Raw genomic sequence first — 17,898 nt, 5'->3', positions numbered from 1 at the left:
AAGCGTCATATGGTGTGATACTGGGACCCAACGTTTGATGTCAAATGGCGTGGGGTCTGAAAGCGCGCTTCCGGCGCACGGGCGTTCGGGGAGCGCGAAGAACGACCTCAGTGATTGACCTGATGTTACGGGCTGAAGACATGTGCGGTAAAGCTCGTAACGATAATCGGCGGCGTAGTGCCTGGAGGATTGTCGCACTTTGCGTCAGCCACTGCGGAGAGCTGATGCGTCTTACCTGCTTCCAGAAAGCAGCCTCACCCGTGAGGCACAGAAGCTTACCTTCACATCCTCATGATCCTACGAAGTCTTCTCGACCCATCTCCCCTCTTTTTTCGGCCCTAATTGAATACACTCCGAAGGGCGCCAAGGGCACATCGTCTCGCCTTCCGAGCCAATCAGTAGGGAAAGTGCGAGTACCATGCACAATTGATCTTTACCCACATGGACCGGTCACAGTGACAATCCAGCACGGGAGCAGACAGCCTACAGACATGGGAGATTCGGATGCCGGCATCCTTGCTGAGGCCTGTCTGCCGTGGGCCGTCGCAGGTCGCGGCGTCTAAGCGCGAACGGCTGAACCGTTGAGAGGGTAAATTTACCGCCATTCGAGACCAATGTTAGCAGGTATAATCGACTTGTCACTTTCCTGTTTCGCATGTCTCCTGCCTAGACAGGCCAATATGCGTTGACCCATCCCGCTCGAATTATGCAAATATCCATCTTTTTGTCTCATCCCACCGGCCTAAATAGGGCTAAATGCATGGCGGTTGCTGATAACACTGGTGTGATGCCGATCGGCGGGCGGCTGGCGCGTAATCAATGGCCACGAGAAGGCACAGTTCATCACACGTTGTGGCAACGGGCATATGCAGGATGGGGAATGGAGGATGCCATTTCTCAAATTGCAAAGACGGAGTCGATCCGGGTGTGACCGCTGTCGCATATTTGCTCTTGCCTGAGTTGGATTGTTGGACTGCAGGGTTTTCGTGTTGGTCTCCGTACCTCTCGGCTTCGTTTCGCTGCATATTTTTTTTTATCCACAAGGAACGCTTTGTATAGCTCGGTAAGATTTGTCCTGCAAGAAGCATCCTGCCGGGAGTCGTGGACATGCGCGTGCCGGCGTCGTTGGTCGGACTTTCGTATCGATTGGTGTGACAGCGTGTCTGAGCGCCGAGAGATCGCTACCAGTCTGCTGGATGTGCTGTCATCTGCAATGCAGCTTGCGAGCATCATAGCTCGACATCGCCGTCTAGTCATTTGAGTTTTCGATGCTCGTACGATTTTCAGGCAGGAAGTCAGGGTTGTGCTTCCCCGCAAGCGAAATGAGGAGATCCAGGCTTATCCCCCGCGGAGGGTTCTTGTCTGCGCTCGGTTTGCGTTCATCGTTTGCTATGATCGGGCGGCACAGCTTCGCGCCCACTAAGTCGACGATCTCGGGGAATCGGCCGTTTGTGGACAGCAAACGCTTGCGGGAGTTTCCAGTTGCCGCACCGATCTGGCTGTGCCTCACCGTTGTGAGATTGCAGAAAGGGGGCCGGGGGACGCGGACGATATGCATCTCTCATCATTTTTGTTTGACATTTGAGGCTCAACGACAAGGCTGCTTCTGCAATCGTCGCAAATCACGGGGCTACAATATTGGATGGCATCCTGCCACAGTGCCGAAGCAAGGGAAAGGCCGTAGGTATGCCAAGCGTCCTAACTGTTTGAAGATGGACCCCGAACCCGGCGAGGCTGATTGTGAAGATGAACGGAGATGCCGCCAACATTGTTCGCGGACATGCCTAGAGGATTTAGTCCGGCATCGTGAGGGTGATGGTATTCTTGAATCAAGCGCTTGGAGTGATACGGACCCTTCGAACACCGCTTCGCGTCGGACTAAGTTATACTTAGACTGCACATACCTCGATACCCCTACTGCGTCTAGTAAATGGCAAATAAGCCTCAGAAAAGCGCTCAGCCTCACATTGAGGTGTTCTGTCCGGTGTTGAGCAGTTTGCGTTCCACGCGCCCAAGATGTGCGGACTAACTACGAACAGTATGTAGCTCGCCGCCTTCCTCTTCGATCGTGGATGGCCATCTGCCAAGTCACCAAAGTTACAGTAGGATCACAAGCGTACCTAGCTCCTGGTATTCGGTCTGGGTTTTGCATAACATTAGTGTCGCAATACAGTACCACATATAGTTCCAAGGTTCGGCTTGTATCTTGATTTGGTACGCTGTCCGTGCGTTCTTCGATGCCATTGGCCGGGGAAGAAGCATACCGTACCCGAACGTAGTAAACCGTCTTGGGAAATTCGTACGGTTGGTAGATATACTTGAAAGAACCCTGATGAGCTTCTAGTGGATACCGGAAATATATGGTATAATTCTCCGTTTCAATTCCCGAGCATGAAGACAGTACGCCGAGCTAACGAAAAAGATCGTGTGGTATAGGTGTGGTTTACCGATCTTCAAAGTTGGCCCTGTGTTACGTGGACAAGTCAATACCGAAGAGTGCAGTCCCAATTTTCTGCCCTATGCAAAACACCATGCTTCCAAGGTGAGGAAAGATTCCCCGTTGATAGCTCCACTGGTTCTGCAGGGTATTGTGTAGCTTCGGCACTCAGGGCCACTGCAAGAGTCAGGCTGGCGCTGTATGTGGGTGGAGACTGTCATAAGCCCTGAGCTGCTCCACTGCAGCCGGCGGATCGATTGAAGCCGTTAGCGCCATACCCCTGCTCGACGCGAGAACAGAATTTGCTGAGACCGAAGTGGAAGGGGGGCCTAACCAGCTGTGACCTCACGCACTTTCCAAATGACGAGACGGGCCAGTACAGCAAAGTCAGAGTAGAGAAAGAGAGCAAGATTATCCGAGTTCATCTTCTCATTTTGAAACTGTGTCATACCTTCACAGGAAGCGCATGTGCGGGCTGGAAGCACCCACCATTCGACGTTGTTTTTAGCTGCACTGCACACACCTCTAGCGAGGCGGCGTCTATCGCGGACTGTGGACGCGGCACCAGACATCGCTAGCAGGGGTTTTGCGGCTCGCGCGGGCAGCGGAAGCATCGCGGCAACTCCAGGTTTTTTTAACGCCTTACCGATCGACTCGGAACCTAGAAGCGCCGTCTAGCGCTTTGGGGAACGCGATTCGCACAACATGGCGCCAGGAAATGTGCGTGCATGGCAACCGCGTGGTGTTGCGTCCAGTATGTATCCAGTGCCATGTGTGTGGTTTTCCAGTAACCTGTACCAAGGTTTGGAACGTCAGATTGCACGAACAGCATTCGGCTGTCTTCTATGTGGTATCGCAAGAAGCGGAGACACAGATGACTTTGGATTTTGACGTCGCTGGGGTCTCTGTCACGGAGGCGGAATCTCTTCTTGCCACTAGGCTGCGAGATTGCACCGGCGTGATTGTCAGCCAGCCTAGCAGGTAATGTGTGTCATGAGCGTCAATGTTAACCCACGTTCCTCTTACCCATATACTGCGTGGACTTCTGGCATTGTCACAACTGAACGTCCAATAAGCTACATGGGTCGGTCAGTGCTCGGCCATGAAACGTTCCTTCGTAGGATTGTTTCGAGAACTTGGTCCCCGTGACCTTCTCCGTATGACCCATGTCAACCACGCATATTGGGTCTCGCTTTATGTTGTACAAACTTGCCAACCGATGCACCTTCCTTCCCGTAAAGTTGGTGCGGCTGGTCGCATGGTAGATTGCTGACTGCTTAGATTACACGTGGATCTTCCGGTCAGCTCACTGCAGGAACACGGCGGGTGCGCGGCACAATTGGTCGTTAATTATTGAGTTCAAGCGATAAATCCCGCGTTGCTGTGTGGGCTAAGCATGGTCGAGCACTGCGGTGGGCGAGACTCGATGCCGTGGTACAACAGGCTGGTACTCGTCAGTGACAACCCGTTGTTGGACCGCGCGGAAACAGACTTGGCCTTTCTCATGATGTTATTGGGTTGATGAGTTGACCAATGGAAGATGAAGCGATGCTCGTATAGGTATGCCGTCAATCCCCAGCAATACATGCAGACTGTATAGTCCATGTGGAGGTGATTGCAAAGATATGCCGATGTTGCAATGGCCCAAACTGCGACCCGACTGATGTGCATTGCAGCAGAATGTCTCAGTCGAGATGGCCCTGTCCGGCCCGGCACAGGTGACTTCTTCCTTGATTCCGCGGCATGGAGCATGGAGGCCGAGCGATGATGGCTAGCCATAATGGGGTGTGAAGGTCCCGTCCCGTCGCATATGAGGGTTGTCACTCGCATAGGACGAGCGTCACCTGAGTGGCGCCTGGGGCAGAACGTCTGTCGCACGATCCCTTCCTCTTTGATTAGATGTCGTCATGCACAGTTCGTCGTGTCGAGCAAGTCGCTGATCGCATCGCCTGTATCAGTGCGGAGGAGGGGAAGGATGTTAGGGGCCAAAACAACGTGCAGCTGCTGGCTGGCTCAGACCCAGAATCCCGGGTTAGGCAGCAAAGGTCGCCGTTATTGCGACGGGTCTGGGTTGAAGGGTAAGCGAAAAGAGACGCGTCGAAACGAGCACGGCCAGATTGGGGAGGTCGTTGGAGGATCGTGGTGGGAGAGAGCTTGGCGGCCATGACGTGTGGGGCCTAGCGCGCTCGAGGGCTGCAACCAACGAGCCGACGTGGCTCGAGCCAGATAAGACAAGGCCACACGGCCAAACATTAAGCGCCCATCACAACGCTACGCGACTAGTCTCTGGAGTTCACGGACAGGGAGCAGAGACAAGTTCCGGGATTGATTTGCGATGTGGGTCGACAGCGATGCGTGACGTGGTGGAAACGCTCCAGCTCAGCATGAGCGGCATGCGTCCGCTGACCTTGTTGCTATAGCTGCCCCAGAGTAGTTTTCGACTGAAATCACAGGTAATATAGCCCGCGAAAGAGCATGCTGCGTCTAATTAGTAGCATCGTGGGTCCGTCCGCAAGCTATCTCACCGTGCCACCTCCCCAGCGTATCGTTGGCCAGTCAGATGCGGCCTGCGTGAATTCGCTCACATCGAGGGCGCTTAACATGCACCATACCTGCAACACTTCACAAACAGCCCACATCCATGTAGACTTGATCTGACAAGGGTCGCGCTTCGTGGCTTGCGGTAGTGGTCCCCGGCGTATCCCCGCCTAAGGTGGGTCGTACGAAAAGACGTTGTGGACAGTGCCGGCTTATTGCAGCCAGTCTCCTTGGATCGATCTAGGTGGCGTCCTTCTAGCCTCCTAGACTGCTAGGGTACCATGCTAGAGGAGCTGGTCATGATTTGAGTTTTGTGCATTGAAGAGGTTTCATGGTGTAGTGTGAACGAGCGTGATCATATTCTCCTAGTAAACAAGAGGGGCCATTATGCGATGAAGCAGGGCAACCTTACCACGTAGCCACAGTTTTTCTATTGCTCTCACATTCTTTGGAGTGCACTAAAACGCCATTGTTACAAATTTCCACCCACGCAATGTAAAGAAAACCTTGAAACAAGACAGCGATACAATTTGCTACGGCCCGTAGTGGAATCTTCAACTGAACGAACTGCTTCCGACGTGTCTCCCCATGCTGGATGTATCAAGTGCTGGTACAGGACAGTCCTCGCTGATCGATGCAGAGTTGACCTATGCCGTCGATCAGAGTTTCGAACGCGTGAAAGCTGCGTCATCGGCATGCACTTGGGTGCGGCGACTGCATCCATCTTCCTCGTGTCTGAGAAGTTGTTAGCAAGATGAAATGAACACATAATTAGGTTACTACTGACCTGCTGAGCGTGTCTTTACGAGGAAAGGTTGCAGGGCACCTTGAACACTTCCAAGGTCTGTTGTCTGTGTGCACACTCTGGTCGTGGCGAGCCAAATCTGTCTTGCGCACAAAGTGTTTGTCGCACTGAGGGTGTGGGCAAACATTCGGCCTCTTTCGCTCAGCCGCATGTGTAAGCATGTGCTGGTTGAGGTTGTATTTCCTGGCAAAACCCCTGTCTTTGCAAATCAGGCAGTGGTAGGCAGCATTGGCGGGATCAGTGTGCCTGCGGTTGCGTGTTCGTTTTGCGACGGCAGTTCGAGGAGCTCGTGCAGCCCGAGCTTGTGCATTGGCAGTCCTGATCACTGTTGACGCCTGTACGGGGCTACGGTTGCTGTAGTTGTAAACCGGCGCCGAGTCGTATCCAGGCATAGCTGGTGATGGATACGCACTCTCGTAGGAGTACATGTGTGTGCTAAGCCGATCGGGAGCTACTGTGAGTGGTGGATGCCCTGATAAGGACTGACCACCCATAGTAACTGGCACTTCTGTGCCAAACTGGATGCGAGCTGCTGGGTTCCATGCCGGGCCCTCTAACTTGATGCTAGAGTAAGACTCCGGCTCTGAGCCATCGTGCGAATAAGCAGCAGACATCGCGCGTTGACTGTACACGTCTGGGGATGTAGGAGGTGTGTCCTGGGCGGAACTCCACGGTACTGGCGAATGGGGGACTGGGTGATCGAAAGCTCCTGACAGATAGGGATCTGCAGTGGCCTCTGCCGAGGTGTCGTTGGGATACTGAGCGCTAACCCAGCCTTCCGATTGTGGGGGAGACGATGGAGAGAGAGTGTTCGGCATTGAAGGGTGGACTGGATATAAACCAAGACCATGTGGGTAGCTGGGCCGCGGCTCTTGTTGTCTTGGTGAAGGATAGGGTGACTCAAGCAGGGAGCCTGGTTGAGATGTGTGTTGTTGGTAAGGCGAGTTGAAAGGTGGCGTGGGCTGGTCCGCGTACGAGTACATGATGAAAGGATCTCAAAGGGATGAACGTAGTCCACAAGTCTTTGAGGTCAAGTAGGTTGGCGAGGAATGAAGACAGGCAAAGATAGAAATGATGTGGTAGAAGCTGGATGAGGATGCCAACTGCAGGGCGTTCCGGGACGAGTTATATCTGTACGATGCAGTGCGTGACTAACTCCAAGATGGAATTGATTTGTATACTGCGCCAGTGCGTTCTCGGAGCCTACGTTAAACAGTGGGCTCTTGAGTGTTAGGCAGATTCTGAAATTATGCTAGACAGGGCAGCATGAACAGAAAGCTCGAGCCGCCTACGCGGCAGGCGCCTGTTAGCTTCATGGGGCTATGAAAGAGTGGCAGGGGGGCGGTGGATGCAGCTCGAGACCGGGGTATGTGCAAGTGAACCAGACAGCCGGGTAGCTAGGCCTTAGCGGGCCGAACACAGGCATCCTTGCGCCGACCGGACTTTGAGGCGCAAGAGGAGAGGGCGGTTGTACCCTTGCTCGATGTGCATCCCCATGAAACTGGCCAGTTTGGCAAAGGATGTCCCGTCTGTATCTGACGTTGATCGTTCATTCATGTGTCACCCCAATGCCGTTACCAAAGTGAGACACCAACACCTCAACTCCATACGCGCTTGTTTGAGTAGCTCTTGGGATAGACAGATAAGATCAACTTGAATTTTAACCGGATTTGCAGTGCTCATCCTTAGCAAAATGTACCTATATGTCCGCGGCTGCAAGCGCCGGCCATCAAGCGACCGATGTGCTCGCTTCGCGCTGCTGCTGGAGCTGCGACACCATCGCAGTAAGTTCTTCAACTTGCGTTGAAAGCTTAAGGACTAGTGCCTTCAATGGAGCATCGGTTTCTGTAGACCCTGCTCGTGCCTGGGGCTTCTGGGGCTTCCTCGCAAATGATTTTGGTGCTTCCGCCATCAATAGGCGTGGAGAGTTGACCGGCAACCGAAGAGCCTTTTTTGGTGGGGTTGGTGTCTGCGGTCCGCTGAAAGATGTCGCTTTCACATCGAGATTACGGGTATCGGTCAGCTGCTCGTAAGCCCAGATTGCAAATACAAGAGGTAGATGCGTGGCCTTGAGCAAGACGATCCGGACGCTCCTGAGTCGCTCGGAGGGGATGACGAGCCGCAACGGTCGAATGACTAGCGGAATGAGATTCTGGAAGCCGGTCAGCCTTGCAAAGTTGAGCACGGCTGTGGATACCACTGCGTTGTGGGTTCGCAGGGATTCACAGCGGCCTTGAGTCGAGAGAGCCTGAGCGCCAGAACAAGGCTTGTCAGTGACGTGACAACGGCAGAGCATCCGCCGACGATGCTTCCTTCACGAGCCGGCCACGAAGCTTTGACTGGTTGGTTCTGAGCGCGTCTTCCACGATGGCCATAGAGGCTGTGTCGATTGGGCGTTGAACGACCCGGCGCTTAATGCCCGCTTTTAACCTCCCCATAATAATAGCACTGAACAACATACTTACCAGTGGAGGCAGAAAGTATGTCAATCGATTTGAGCTTGATGCTTCGAGCACGTATACGGAATAGCTGCATCGTCAGTGCCTGAAGAAAGTTGCCTTGGATCATGCCGACGTACATGAACAAATATTCATCTCGCGCATGATCGAGAACCTGTCCACCGTCAATATCGATCCTTTGGAAAGTAATATAACCAGAGATGATAAGCTATAGCCGGTTGTTCATGGGGTCAGGGCAGTCAGTGCCTGCGAGAAATCTCCTGTTGCAGTCCCAATGGGGCTGTATCACACCCCCGTAAGACCAACCGGAAAAAGTCAAGTGCTAACCCCAATGCGAATGCACTCTGGGGAGACTGCAATGGAGATGAGGCGGTCCAGTCGGGCGTTAACCGTTGTTTTGCGCTTGGCATGCACAGACATGCATGCGATTTGAGGTTGCAAAGCAGTGAGGACCAATGGAAAAACCCATTACCTTACTCAACGAGTTGCTCAAAAGCGATATGAGGCTTGTAATCAACAAGATGTTTGTCAAAGTGACGAAAACAAGCTAGTGTGTGATCAGCAGACCGCGATGCGATGCATTCCAAATAGTCAGACTCGTACCATCACAGGAGGTCCGAAGAACGGCGAGCTATGCAGGCATTAGCAAGCCATTGGCACTGTTGATCGGAGGAGTGCATACATCTCTTCGGCGACATCTGCAGGCAGCTGTCGTCAGTACTGGTGGACAAGAATCGGTGTATGCCTTCGCTTGGCCGTTGCCTGAGGCTTGACTCACCGAAACCTAGGTAGCTAGAGCTGAGAAGGCATTAGCTGGTATAGCAACAGTGGCGTGATGTTAACCATTACCCGAAGAAGACCTTGATCAGGATCCAACTCTACGTTGCACGAGTCAGCAGTTGGCACGTCGGTGACCCCGATAGACAACTTGCCATCTGCTTCGCATTGAATCTACTATCTCTAGCCAGCAGTACGAAAGTAGTTAGAAACCCTTTATATCGGTGAGCATTGGCTGCAGCTACTAAAGCGTCGGACGCCTTACCCAGGTACAGGATGACTACCAGTGAAAGGAATTTGATGAAATCCTTGGTCATTTCTTTGAGACACGGAATAAGGGTGCCAAAATATCGATTGAGACTCAAGAGAGAGAAGATACGCGGCACGAGGAAGAGAGCCTCTAGTCCGAGTACGTCATAGGCAAGATCGATGGTGGTAGCGTTGGCTGTAGTCAGACCAACAATCCTCATAATGCAGAAGACAAAGCCCACGACGACGATACTGATGTCCCAGGTCCACCTAAAGACGTTAGCCTCCATCAAAATGGCGATGAGAAACGCATGCCTACCAAAAGTCCGAGGCATAGAACGAGCTTTGCCCTGCGTCTAACCAATCCGAAAATTCATCGTACGCGAAGCTGGCAATCCACACGTAGAGCAGTATCTCGGGAATGGTTACTCGGGCGTTGTTTCGCTGCACTAGAACTGCGTAGTACAGCCCTAAGAATGCCGCAAAAAAGAGTGTCTCGAAAATCTTCAAGTACAACGGAACGCGTAGCCTGGAGAAGGGATCGGCCTGCTTTCGGTTGTACTTTTTGGGCTTCTTCTCTGAGTGTAGACTGAGGGTCTCCCAGAATACGATGTCGCCTTTCCACAAGCCATTTATGATTTTCTGGACTGGTCTCTGGGACAGGAACTTCTTCGCACCAGATACAGTCGCAAGCTCCAATGCACTGAGATTCTCGCATTGTGACATCAGCGACCCGAAGCGAGATCTGGGAGAGTCGCCGCGGCTGAAGTAATCGGTGTTGGATACGGGAAGCAAAGGCGACCGCTCGTCGGCATGTGTGGTGTCGCGTTCGTTCTCGCCCGAGTGGTAGCCGTTCGGTGGGTTGGAGGTGGTCGGCGTCGTTGCCGGCGGGAGTTCTACTAGCAGAGACTCGATGATGTCGGCTTCTTTCAGGTTCGTCAAGAATTGCCAGGCTACGAATTCGCATGCGTAGCCTCGCGCTTCGTTCACGCCAGGCTCGTCGCTGGTTTCCTCCAAGGCAGAGAAATGTCCCTTCAGGGCCCTTCAATATGGTCAGCGCTCTCCACTCCGGCATGCAACCATCTGGTATTGATAAAAGCGACCTGGGTTGCCTCGACGTACAGTAGAGCGGACACGAGGGCAGGGTGGTCGACTTGGGTAGACAGGTATGCGATGAGAGGCTGGACTGCCCGGCCCTCCTGCGATCGACGCAAATCTTCGAAGGTATGTGGCAGCTTGATCTTATGCTCAAAGAACCTACTCTCGGGTTAGGCTACTGGTCAATTGCGCATTCACATGCATCGACTGACTGGCACAGTTTGTCTACCAGGTCTCCGAAGCACTCGTCGCCGGCTATCTCTGGCACGCCCGTTTCGTCTGCAGGCCATCTCGGTGTGGACGGTATCGACATGGTGGGTTCTTATGATAGCTTGCGATTGCCCTCTGCCACTTCCTCCAGTCTTCGCAACATTGAAAGATTCGCGACGCGTTAGGCGCATGGACCTCGGGACCCGCGTCGTCATGGCTCTCTTGGCAGCCGCCATCTGTCTCCGCGACTGCAACCTCAGACTTCGCTGCAGCATACAGCATGCTCTGAAGCTTTTGTGTGCACGACATGCGACTTTGATCACATATCCCTTCGCTCGCACTAACCCACGTGTGAACCGCCGTCTCAAGCAACATGGCGCACGATGCTAATTTCGTCGGCAATCGTCTACGGCTGAGCGCCTTTCTTTCATGTGTGGGAGGGATACCAGACCGTCCGTCACGTTTCAAACCGCCTATCCAAAATCTGGACGTGGTAAACTCCGCTGCCCCGTTCTCCGGATTACATCGCGACGTGTCAGTCAAGGAACCGGCCAGGGAGCCAGCAATCTTGCCCTCAAAATTATCTGCCGAGGCAGAATTCATCGGAACCAACTTGTGTGAGGAAGCTGCAGCTACCGACAGGCCGCTGGATACCAACATCGAAGAAGATAGATCTGCCTTGGATGGTCTCACGAAGGCGCCATCTGTATACGACATCCCAAGTTCATCACCACCAGACCTCTGTCTAGCCTCTGTTAGCGGCGGCAAACAAGGACTTCGCAACGGGCTTTCGAGCACTCGGAAACGGCGTTTGCCAGTACATGAGCTCGCTTTGCTGCGGACTACTACACTGGATGGACTACCCCTACCGGGTGTAAGGAGCTTCCACGGGTTTCGTCGTAGGTAGCTTGCGGCCAGCTAACGCTGTTGACTTTAGGATGTTACTCTCAATGTTGCTGCTCCCATTGCGGTCGTGGACCCTATCGAAGATAGCCAAATACGTCTTACAAATACGTTGCACATCTCCGTGTGTCAACGATAGTCAACGCTGACACTGCTGACCTTCACGCAGACTTCAGGCGGCGTCATCATCACGAAGAGTAGGCTGATACCGAAGACAACACAACCGCCAGACTCTGTCGGCCTTCCCAAGACCGAACCAATGGGAATGCGCACAGAGCCCCTGGAGAGACCCACACAACTTTCTACTAAGATGCAGCGATATTGTCCAAACCTTCGAGATGCTTTTGACGGGTTTGTTGGTTCCGAACTAAAGCTCGTTCCCAAGAAAATTGTCAACCGCCAAAGGATCGCCAATCCGACCAAGAGACAGAAGCCTGGTATCAAGCGCGAACTAGTTCTACGAGCTGGGTCACCACCTTTATCGGCGGGTTGGGCTACGACTACCGCCAATGCTTTAGTTGTGGGCAAAACATCTATGATCGTTGGTGCGAACACTTCGTCAAGACTTGAAAACGCCCAAACCCACGTAGGACTCGGACAACTGACATTGACGAGATGCCGGAACGTTCTACAGGCTGGCACAGATGATGGACATGCCCCTGAACTGGGCGATGAGACACTATACGAGAAAGCTCACGAAGAAGATCATGACAACGATTTTACTGCTGAGACTGGTCACTACCAGCTCAACCGAGTACCCACATCTTGAGACCACATCAGCCGATTTTAATGTTCAGCACACCTGGACGGTCAAAGCGAGACGGAGAGTGATGGCAAGATTGCCAGCCCTTATTAACGACGTTGACGATTCATATTACGCAGATTAAGACGGCGGGGGACCCTGGAGATCAGCAATGGTGTTGGAGAGTACAGAGTGACACGTACTGGGACAGCGAGCACCTCCTGGGTATTCGGTAGACTCAGCTCTTGCATGCCTGACAGCGTTCGATGACAGACGTCAGGCCTCCGAACCTGCGAAGACTTCAAATTGCGAGCCAGGGAACGATGTGGAATAGACCACCAGAGGCAGTGTCAGCTATAGCATACAGTCCAGGTATTCGTGGGGCTTCTTGAAACGCCTCGGTTCCTAAGTAGTAGCAATGTTCATGAATGCGGACTATGGTGCACGGCATACGTTCGCAGTCTCGGTGAATACCTGAGCAAGAGATGGACAGAATGAATGAAATACGTTTTAAGTCGCAAGCCATTTGGTCCGTCGCAACATTGGCCTGATCGGGCTGTTTTGCAGCTGAGGTGTGACGTCGCTTTATTGGAGCATGTAAGCCAGCTACCGACGTCTGTGTGAGATCGATGACTTCAGCACTGCAGATTGGGGTCATCGAACATTGACATTCGATGTACAGGGCTCCCGTGGTCAGAACGTGGTATTAGTTCTTGACGTTGTTCTAGCGGCAGTCCCGAAATAGCGATCGGTGTCTCGGTTTCGCGATTCAGACACTAACATCAAACACCACACTACTGTTTGGACGCATGGACAAAACATAGCACAAGTGTTCTGCAGGCGTGTTGACACAAGTGGAGTGATGATTGAAATGGTGCGGCGCAACATATATGGTGGGCTTGCGCCTCGCTGCGCGAAGCTCCCCGTATCGCTTCGACGTCCTGGTACTCCGACTATTGACTAGTCACGACTCTCATCTCCAACGCATCGCCTATCGCCGGCGCAAACTAGGTCCGAAAAGTCGAATAAACACAAGTAGCGATACCATGGCATCACAAGGCGGCATGCCACCTTCCGTGGTAAGTGTACCCCACCCATAGGCTTATCTGATGGGCCTGGAACTTGGAGAGAGACAAAGTCACTGACGTTGAAAAGGCATCACAAGCGCCACCATATGCTCCTATGGTATGGCCTCTGGGTGGTCCTCCAGTGAAACGGGTCGATATTCCTGCCCAAACTGTCTTCATGTTCTTCTTCATGGTCGGAGCAGCAGTACACATGAAGATATTCCAAAAGAACAGAGCACGAGGTCACAAGTTCTTACCAAACCTCTTCATCTTCCGTATGTATAGCCACATTTTGAGAAATGGATGCTAATTATTCCGAAGTCTTCTGCATGGAACGCATATTGACATCAATCTTGCGACTCGCATCGGTCTCTAATCCAACCAACATTCCACTTGCGATTGCTGCACAGATCTTCATCGCAGCAGGTGTTCTTATACTATTAGTCATCAATCTCATTTTCGCGATGCGCCTAGTAAGGTCGACACATCCGTCGGTGGGTTGGCATCCTGCGTTTGGCATCGTGTTCAAAGCTCTTTACGCGTTGATCGGCTTGACACTTATCGCTGTCATTACAGCTACAGTTCAGAGCTTTTATACTCTCAACGCAGGAACTCGAGCGACCGATCGCGGCTTCCAGCAATACTGCGCAATCTTCCTCGCCATCGTCGCTACACTTCCTTTGCCGATGACGATGCTCACGCTTCTCATTCCCTATTCGCCGCTCGATCATTTCGGTATGGGCCGTCTTCGTACAAAAGTCATAGTCCTGATGATTAGCACCACACTCCTCTCTATTGGCGCATGGTATCGCTGTGGTGTTGCTTTCCAGACACCAGTCCCTAGATCACAACCTCTGCCAGGCTATCTCGGCAAGGCGCCGTTCTACATCTTCAACTTCCTTGTGGAGATCCAGACGGTACTCATGTACGCCATACTTCGCGTAGACCTCCGCTGGCACATTCCCAATGGCGCAAAGGGGCCTGGCAGCTACGCTAGACCACAGATGGGCGATGTGGAAATGCAAGACTCGCGACCTACTTCCTCGAATAGCGTACAAGATGACAACAAGTCGACCAGGTCTTTCAGCGAAGACGAAGAGAAAGAGCTAGAGAACGAGAAGGTCGAGGAGCTCCCTGCCCCCAGGATTATAGAGATAGATCTCGGAAACTCTTCGCGCAGCTCCCTGGCGCCGCCAGACATGGACCTGAACAGGAACTCGGCCCGCAGCTCTCTGGCAGTACCAAAGACGGCAGATAGATCAGCGCGCAGTTCCATCATCTCCCAACGCCTATCCTCATTCATCAGCAAGTCCACCAGCACACTAGCTACCTTTGCGACCGCGGAGCAAAAGCAACGATGGCGGGAAAGCGAGGAAGCGAGAATCGTCCGAAGACTGGGAGGGCCATGGCAGCAACTCCCTAGCCCGGTTGAATCGACCTTCAGCATGAGCAAGAGCCCGACCAGGAGCGTCTTCAGCCGTACGACAGGAGGGGATGGGCCAGAGGCACCTGAACCAGCATATCACCAACGAAGCGATAGCGGTGCGCCTAGTATACCCGATGTCGTGGGAGAGGGCGGCTGGACACCGAGAATTGACTGGGAATTCCGCAGCCCGAGACGCTTCCTCAGTTTAAAGAAAAGGAGTATGATTGGTTTGCAGCTTCCAAAGTGAGCGTCAGGACTTGGAGCGAATTGATGCGACATTTGTTACAGCGAAGGCGTTTGTGGGAATGGGAAAGGTACTAATACACTGCTGGGCGGCAAAAGCTTTTTCTGGTGTTCATCATACCCATCTGCTTTTTGCGCTTATATTGGAAGTTTATACAAGCTTTATGACCTTTTACTTTTTTCATGTAGCATGTACAATAGCCGTCATTGCATTCATTTTATCGATACATGAACACTTCCCGTGAGCCACATCGTTCACATTACGTCCATGTCAATCCTACCCACAGACTCATCGCTGTACATCGTCGCTTCATTCTTACATCACCCGCAACATCTCACGCGGTGGACCCTGACCCAGACTCACAAATAAATCTAGCGTGACGGCTCCCCTCCCAGCAACCCGGTCCCTGTACCTGAATCCCTAATCCAAAACAAATCAATAGTGCGAAACGAACATGAAGTTGCCTCAGGGAACGTTGGGTCTGCTGTCACCCGTTTCGAGGCGTGAACTAGGGGCCGCGCTAGCGTGTTAGCCCGTGTATGTGGATCGTTTTATGGGTTGTTGAACGTCGTTTGCATCGTTGTGTGTTTTGTCTTTGGGTTTGGAGGCCTAAGGGCGCAAGAGCTTGAAGGGTTCTTTGGGATGTTAGCGCATCGCGCAGTCGTGGTTGGCAAAGACGGATGAGAAAAGTGTCATAATATTGCAGGTAGTCATCCAGCCGTCATTACTTGAACGCCCTGTGCCTTCGCTCGCCCTCCGCCCATCGCAATTCAACCTGGAAACCTACATAGGAATCCGTCTCATCTCATCCAAACTCCAATACTTCCTCATATTCTCGGCTTCCAACTGCTTGACCTCATCATCAAGATGCTGCCATAAAACCTCGCCAAAAGAATCGAAAATCTCCTTCAACTCGCCCAAACGCAACTCTCGCTCTCCGCCTTCGCACTCTTCCAAGTACTTTTCTAGCTTGTCGAGACCCTTGTGGATCTGCTTGTGCTGGGTGAGGAGCTCGAGTTCCTTCTTGAAGGCGGGCATCTTCTTAGCCAGGACGGGGAAGATGTGCTGCTCTTCTATTGTGTGATGCACTGTGAGGTGGTCTATATAAGGATGGTTAGACGGATGATGACCGTTGGCTAAGTGGTGGGTAGCAACTAACGGCAAAATTGTTGGCCCATGCTGATAAACTGGCGGATGGACATGTTCTTGGGCCGCTTCTGTGCCTCGCACGCTCCGTACAGAACTTTCCACGTCGCCCTGAAGTTGTCGTGGAAATAGTTCATGTGCTCAGCCATTCTGTTATACTGGCGAAACTCGGATGCGGAGAGTTTGGGTAGAGGCTTTTCCTCATTGGTCGCAGGGGTGGAACTTGGGTCATTGACTACAGGAGGTGCTGGTGCAGTAGGACCGTCATCTCCTGAGATGGTTGCCATGTTTGCGGGGCGGATGGATTGTTGCAGTCTGGGGCTGACCGTAGAGTACTGCCTTCCAAACGATGTCAGAGCAAGTCGAGGTGGGGCTCTAAGAATGGAAGCGATAAGATGAACACGCTTCATACGCTGGAGAGAAAAACAACAATGTCACTCGAAGACGATGTAAAGATATAGTTTGGGGTATCTATGTTTTGCGTGGCACAGCCTTGCATGCTTGGGGAGTGATTACCCATCTAGCCACTGGCGGCTTGTGAAATTTGCATGAGCAAGCGGCCGGCAGTTGCACTTCCCGATCCCGGTAAGACGCGTTGATAACGCGCCGGATCACGTGACTGCGCTATCACCAACGCGACCATGCTCACTTCTTTCTCGTTTTGGCAAACTTCTCGTGCCACTTGCGCGCTGACGGCTTCATGGCTGCCACTGAGCTGTGTCCGCTTGTAGCTGTAGTGGCCGCGCTCTTTGCCCTTATCGTGGTATCGGAGGGGAAGTCGTAGATGCCTTCGATGGCACTGAGCTGCGCGTCTTTGCGCCACACTTCGGGCAGGCGGTCCTCCCACGTGTCGGTGAAGTCAGCGATGAGGAAGTCTGCGCCACGTTTGGCTTCCAGTAATGTTCTGCCAGTAAATGCGACAGTGTTTTCCCGATCCAGACACGACCATGGTCCGTTCTTGTCGTTGTCTGCTGTGGATAGGTATGCCAGTATGGCCTCTACAAGGCCTGGCGGATGCCCTTCCTCCGCCGCTGCTTTAGTGATATCGTTGGTCAAGAACTGCGCTTGTAGTTTGATGCCTTCGGCCAGTGCAGCGGCATTGATGGACCTCCACACTTGTGAGAGGGCATTGGGCGAAGGTTGGTATGATCCTCCATCCGCCTCGAATGCCATCAGCTCGTCCCATCCAACCTGACATTCCCCATCCGACAAGGGCATATCGCCGAACATGCTCGCCTTGCTCCTGCCATTGCTGGTCGCGTCGACGTCCCCTGCAACAATGTCGTATACCGGCAGTGCCTCTCTCAGTAGGGCGGTGGCAGACGCGGTGGATGCATGGGCTTCGAGCGTCGCGGTGCACAGCGCAATGGCGCGCGTGGCAGGGGTGGGTATCTCGTTGCCATGGGCCTCGAGCGCGGGCTGGGCTATGTAGAGCGAGTTGGAGGTTTGGACCTGGCGCAGCTGGAAGGTCTTGTTCGGCGTACAAAGTACTGCATATGCAGGCTTCGCGTTGGCCGTGCCAGAAGCGGCAGACTGGACTTGGGACTTGATGGAGAGCCTAGCGCGTATGATTAGAAGGGTGTCCGCATGGAAACGACAGGTCAGCGCACCTACAGCGGCGGGTTGGGCGCGTCTATCAGCTCAACAATCTCGGGGGGCAGCTCGAGCAGGCGGAAGTGCTGCTGCTGGTGGGCAATGGAGAAGGGCACACCGCCTTCATCTTGCTGCGTAGCCATGTCTTGACTCAACACACACAACGTCCAATTTACGCTGCTGACAGTCTCGAAGTCTGTTGTA

General features: G+C 53.0%; 4 protein-coding genes across 4 annotated transcripts; 1 reads left to right on the top strand and 3 right to left on the bottom strand.

Moving 5' to 3' along the window:
* Positions 1-7,509: 7,509 nt before the first annotated feature.
* On the bottom strand, positions 7,510-10,676 carry J4E85_002121 (uncharacterized protein; the record flags this gene model as incomplete). The annotated part of the gene is made up of 8 exons (XM_051466401.1): positions 7,510-7,967; positions 8,246-8,393; positions 8,843-8,870; positions 8,922-8,937; positions 9,282-9,535; positions 9,585-10,307; positions 10,388-10,522; positions 10,576-10,676. The coding sequence occupies 8 exons, from the start codon at positions 10,674-10,676 to the stop codon at positions 7,510-7,512; spliced, it is 1,863 nt and encodes a 620-aa protein (XP_051329256.1).
* Positions 10,677-13,264: 2,588 nt separating this feature from the next.
* J4E85_002120 (uncharacterized protein) lies at positions 13,265-14,958 on the top strand (the record flags this gene model as incomplete). The annotated part of the gene is made up of 3 exons (XM_051466400.1): positions 13,265-13,297; positions 13,374-13,560; positions 13,607-14,958. The coding sequence occupies 3 exons, from the start codon at positions 13,265-13,267 to the stop codon at positions 14,956-14,958; spliced, it is 1,572 nt and encodes a 523-aa protein (XP_051329255.1).
* Positions 14,959-15,738: 780 nt separating this feature from the next.
* On the bottom strand, positions 15,739-16,388 carry J4E85_002119 (uncharacterized protein; the record flags this gene model as incomplete). Its single annotated transcript, XM_051466399.1, has 2 exons — positions 15,739-16,055; positions 16,115-16,388. 2 exons carry the CDS (start codon positions 16,386-16,388, stop codon positions 15,739-15,741), a joined length of 591 nt encoding a protein of 196 aa, XP_051329254.1.
* A 358-nt stretch (positions 16,389-16,746) lies between these two features.
* On the bottom strand, positions 16,747-17,837 carry J4E85_002118 (uncharacterized protein; the record flags this gene model as incomplete). Its single annotated transcript, XM_051466398.1, has 2 exons — positions 16,747-17,659; positions 17,716-17,837. The coding sequence occupies 2 exons, from the start codon at positions 17,835-17,837 to the stop codon at positions 16,747-16,749; spliced, it is 1,035 nt and encodes a 344-aa protein (XP_051329253.1).
* Positions 17,838-17,898: the final 61 nt, after the last annotated feature.

This window comes from Alternaria conjuncta, assembly GCF_024043145.1.
Source record: "Alternaria conjuncta strain BMP 0040 chromosome Unknown scaffold_3, whole genome shotgun sequence".
Classification (NCBI taxonomy): Eukaryota; Fungi; Ascomycota; class Dothideomycetes; order Pleosporales; family Pleosporaceae; genus Alternaria; species Alternaria conjuncta.
This window is presented reverse-complemented; position numbering and strand designations above follow the sequence as displayed.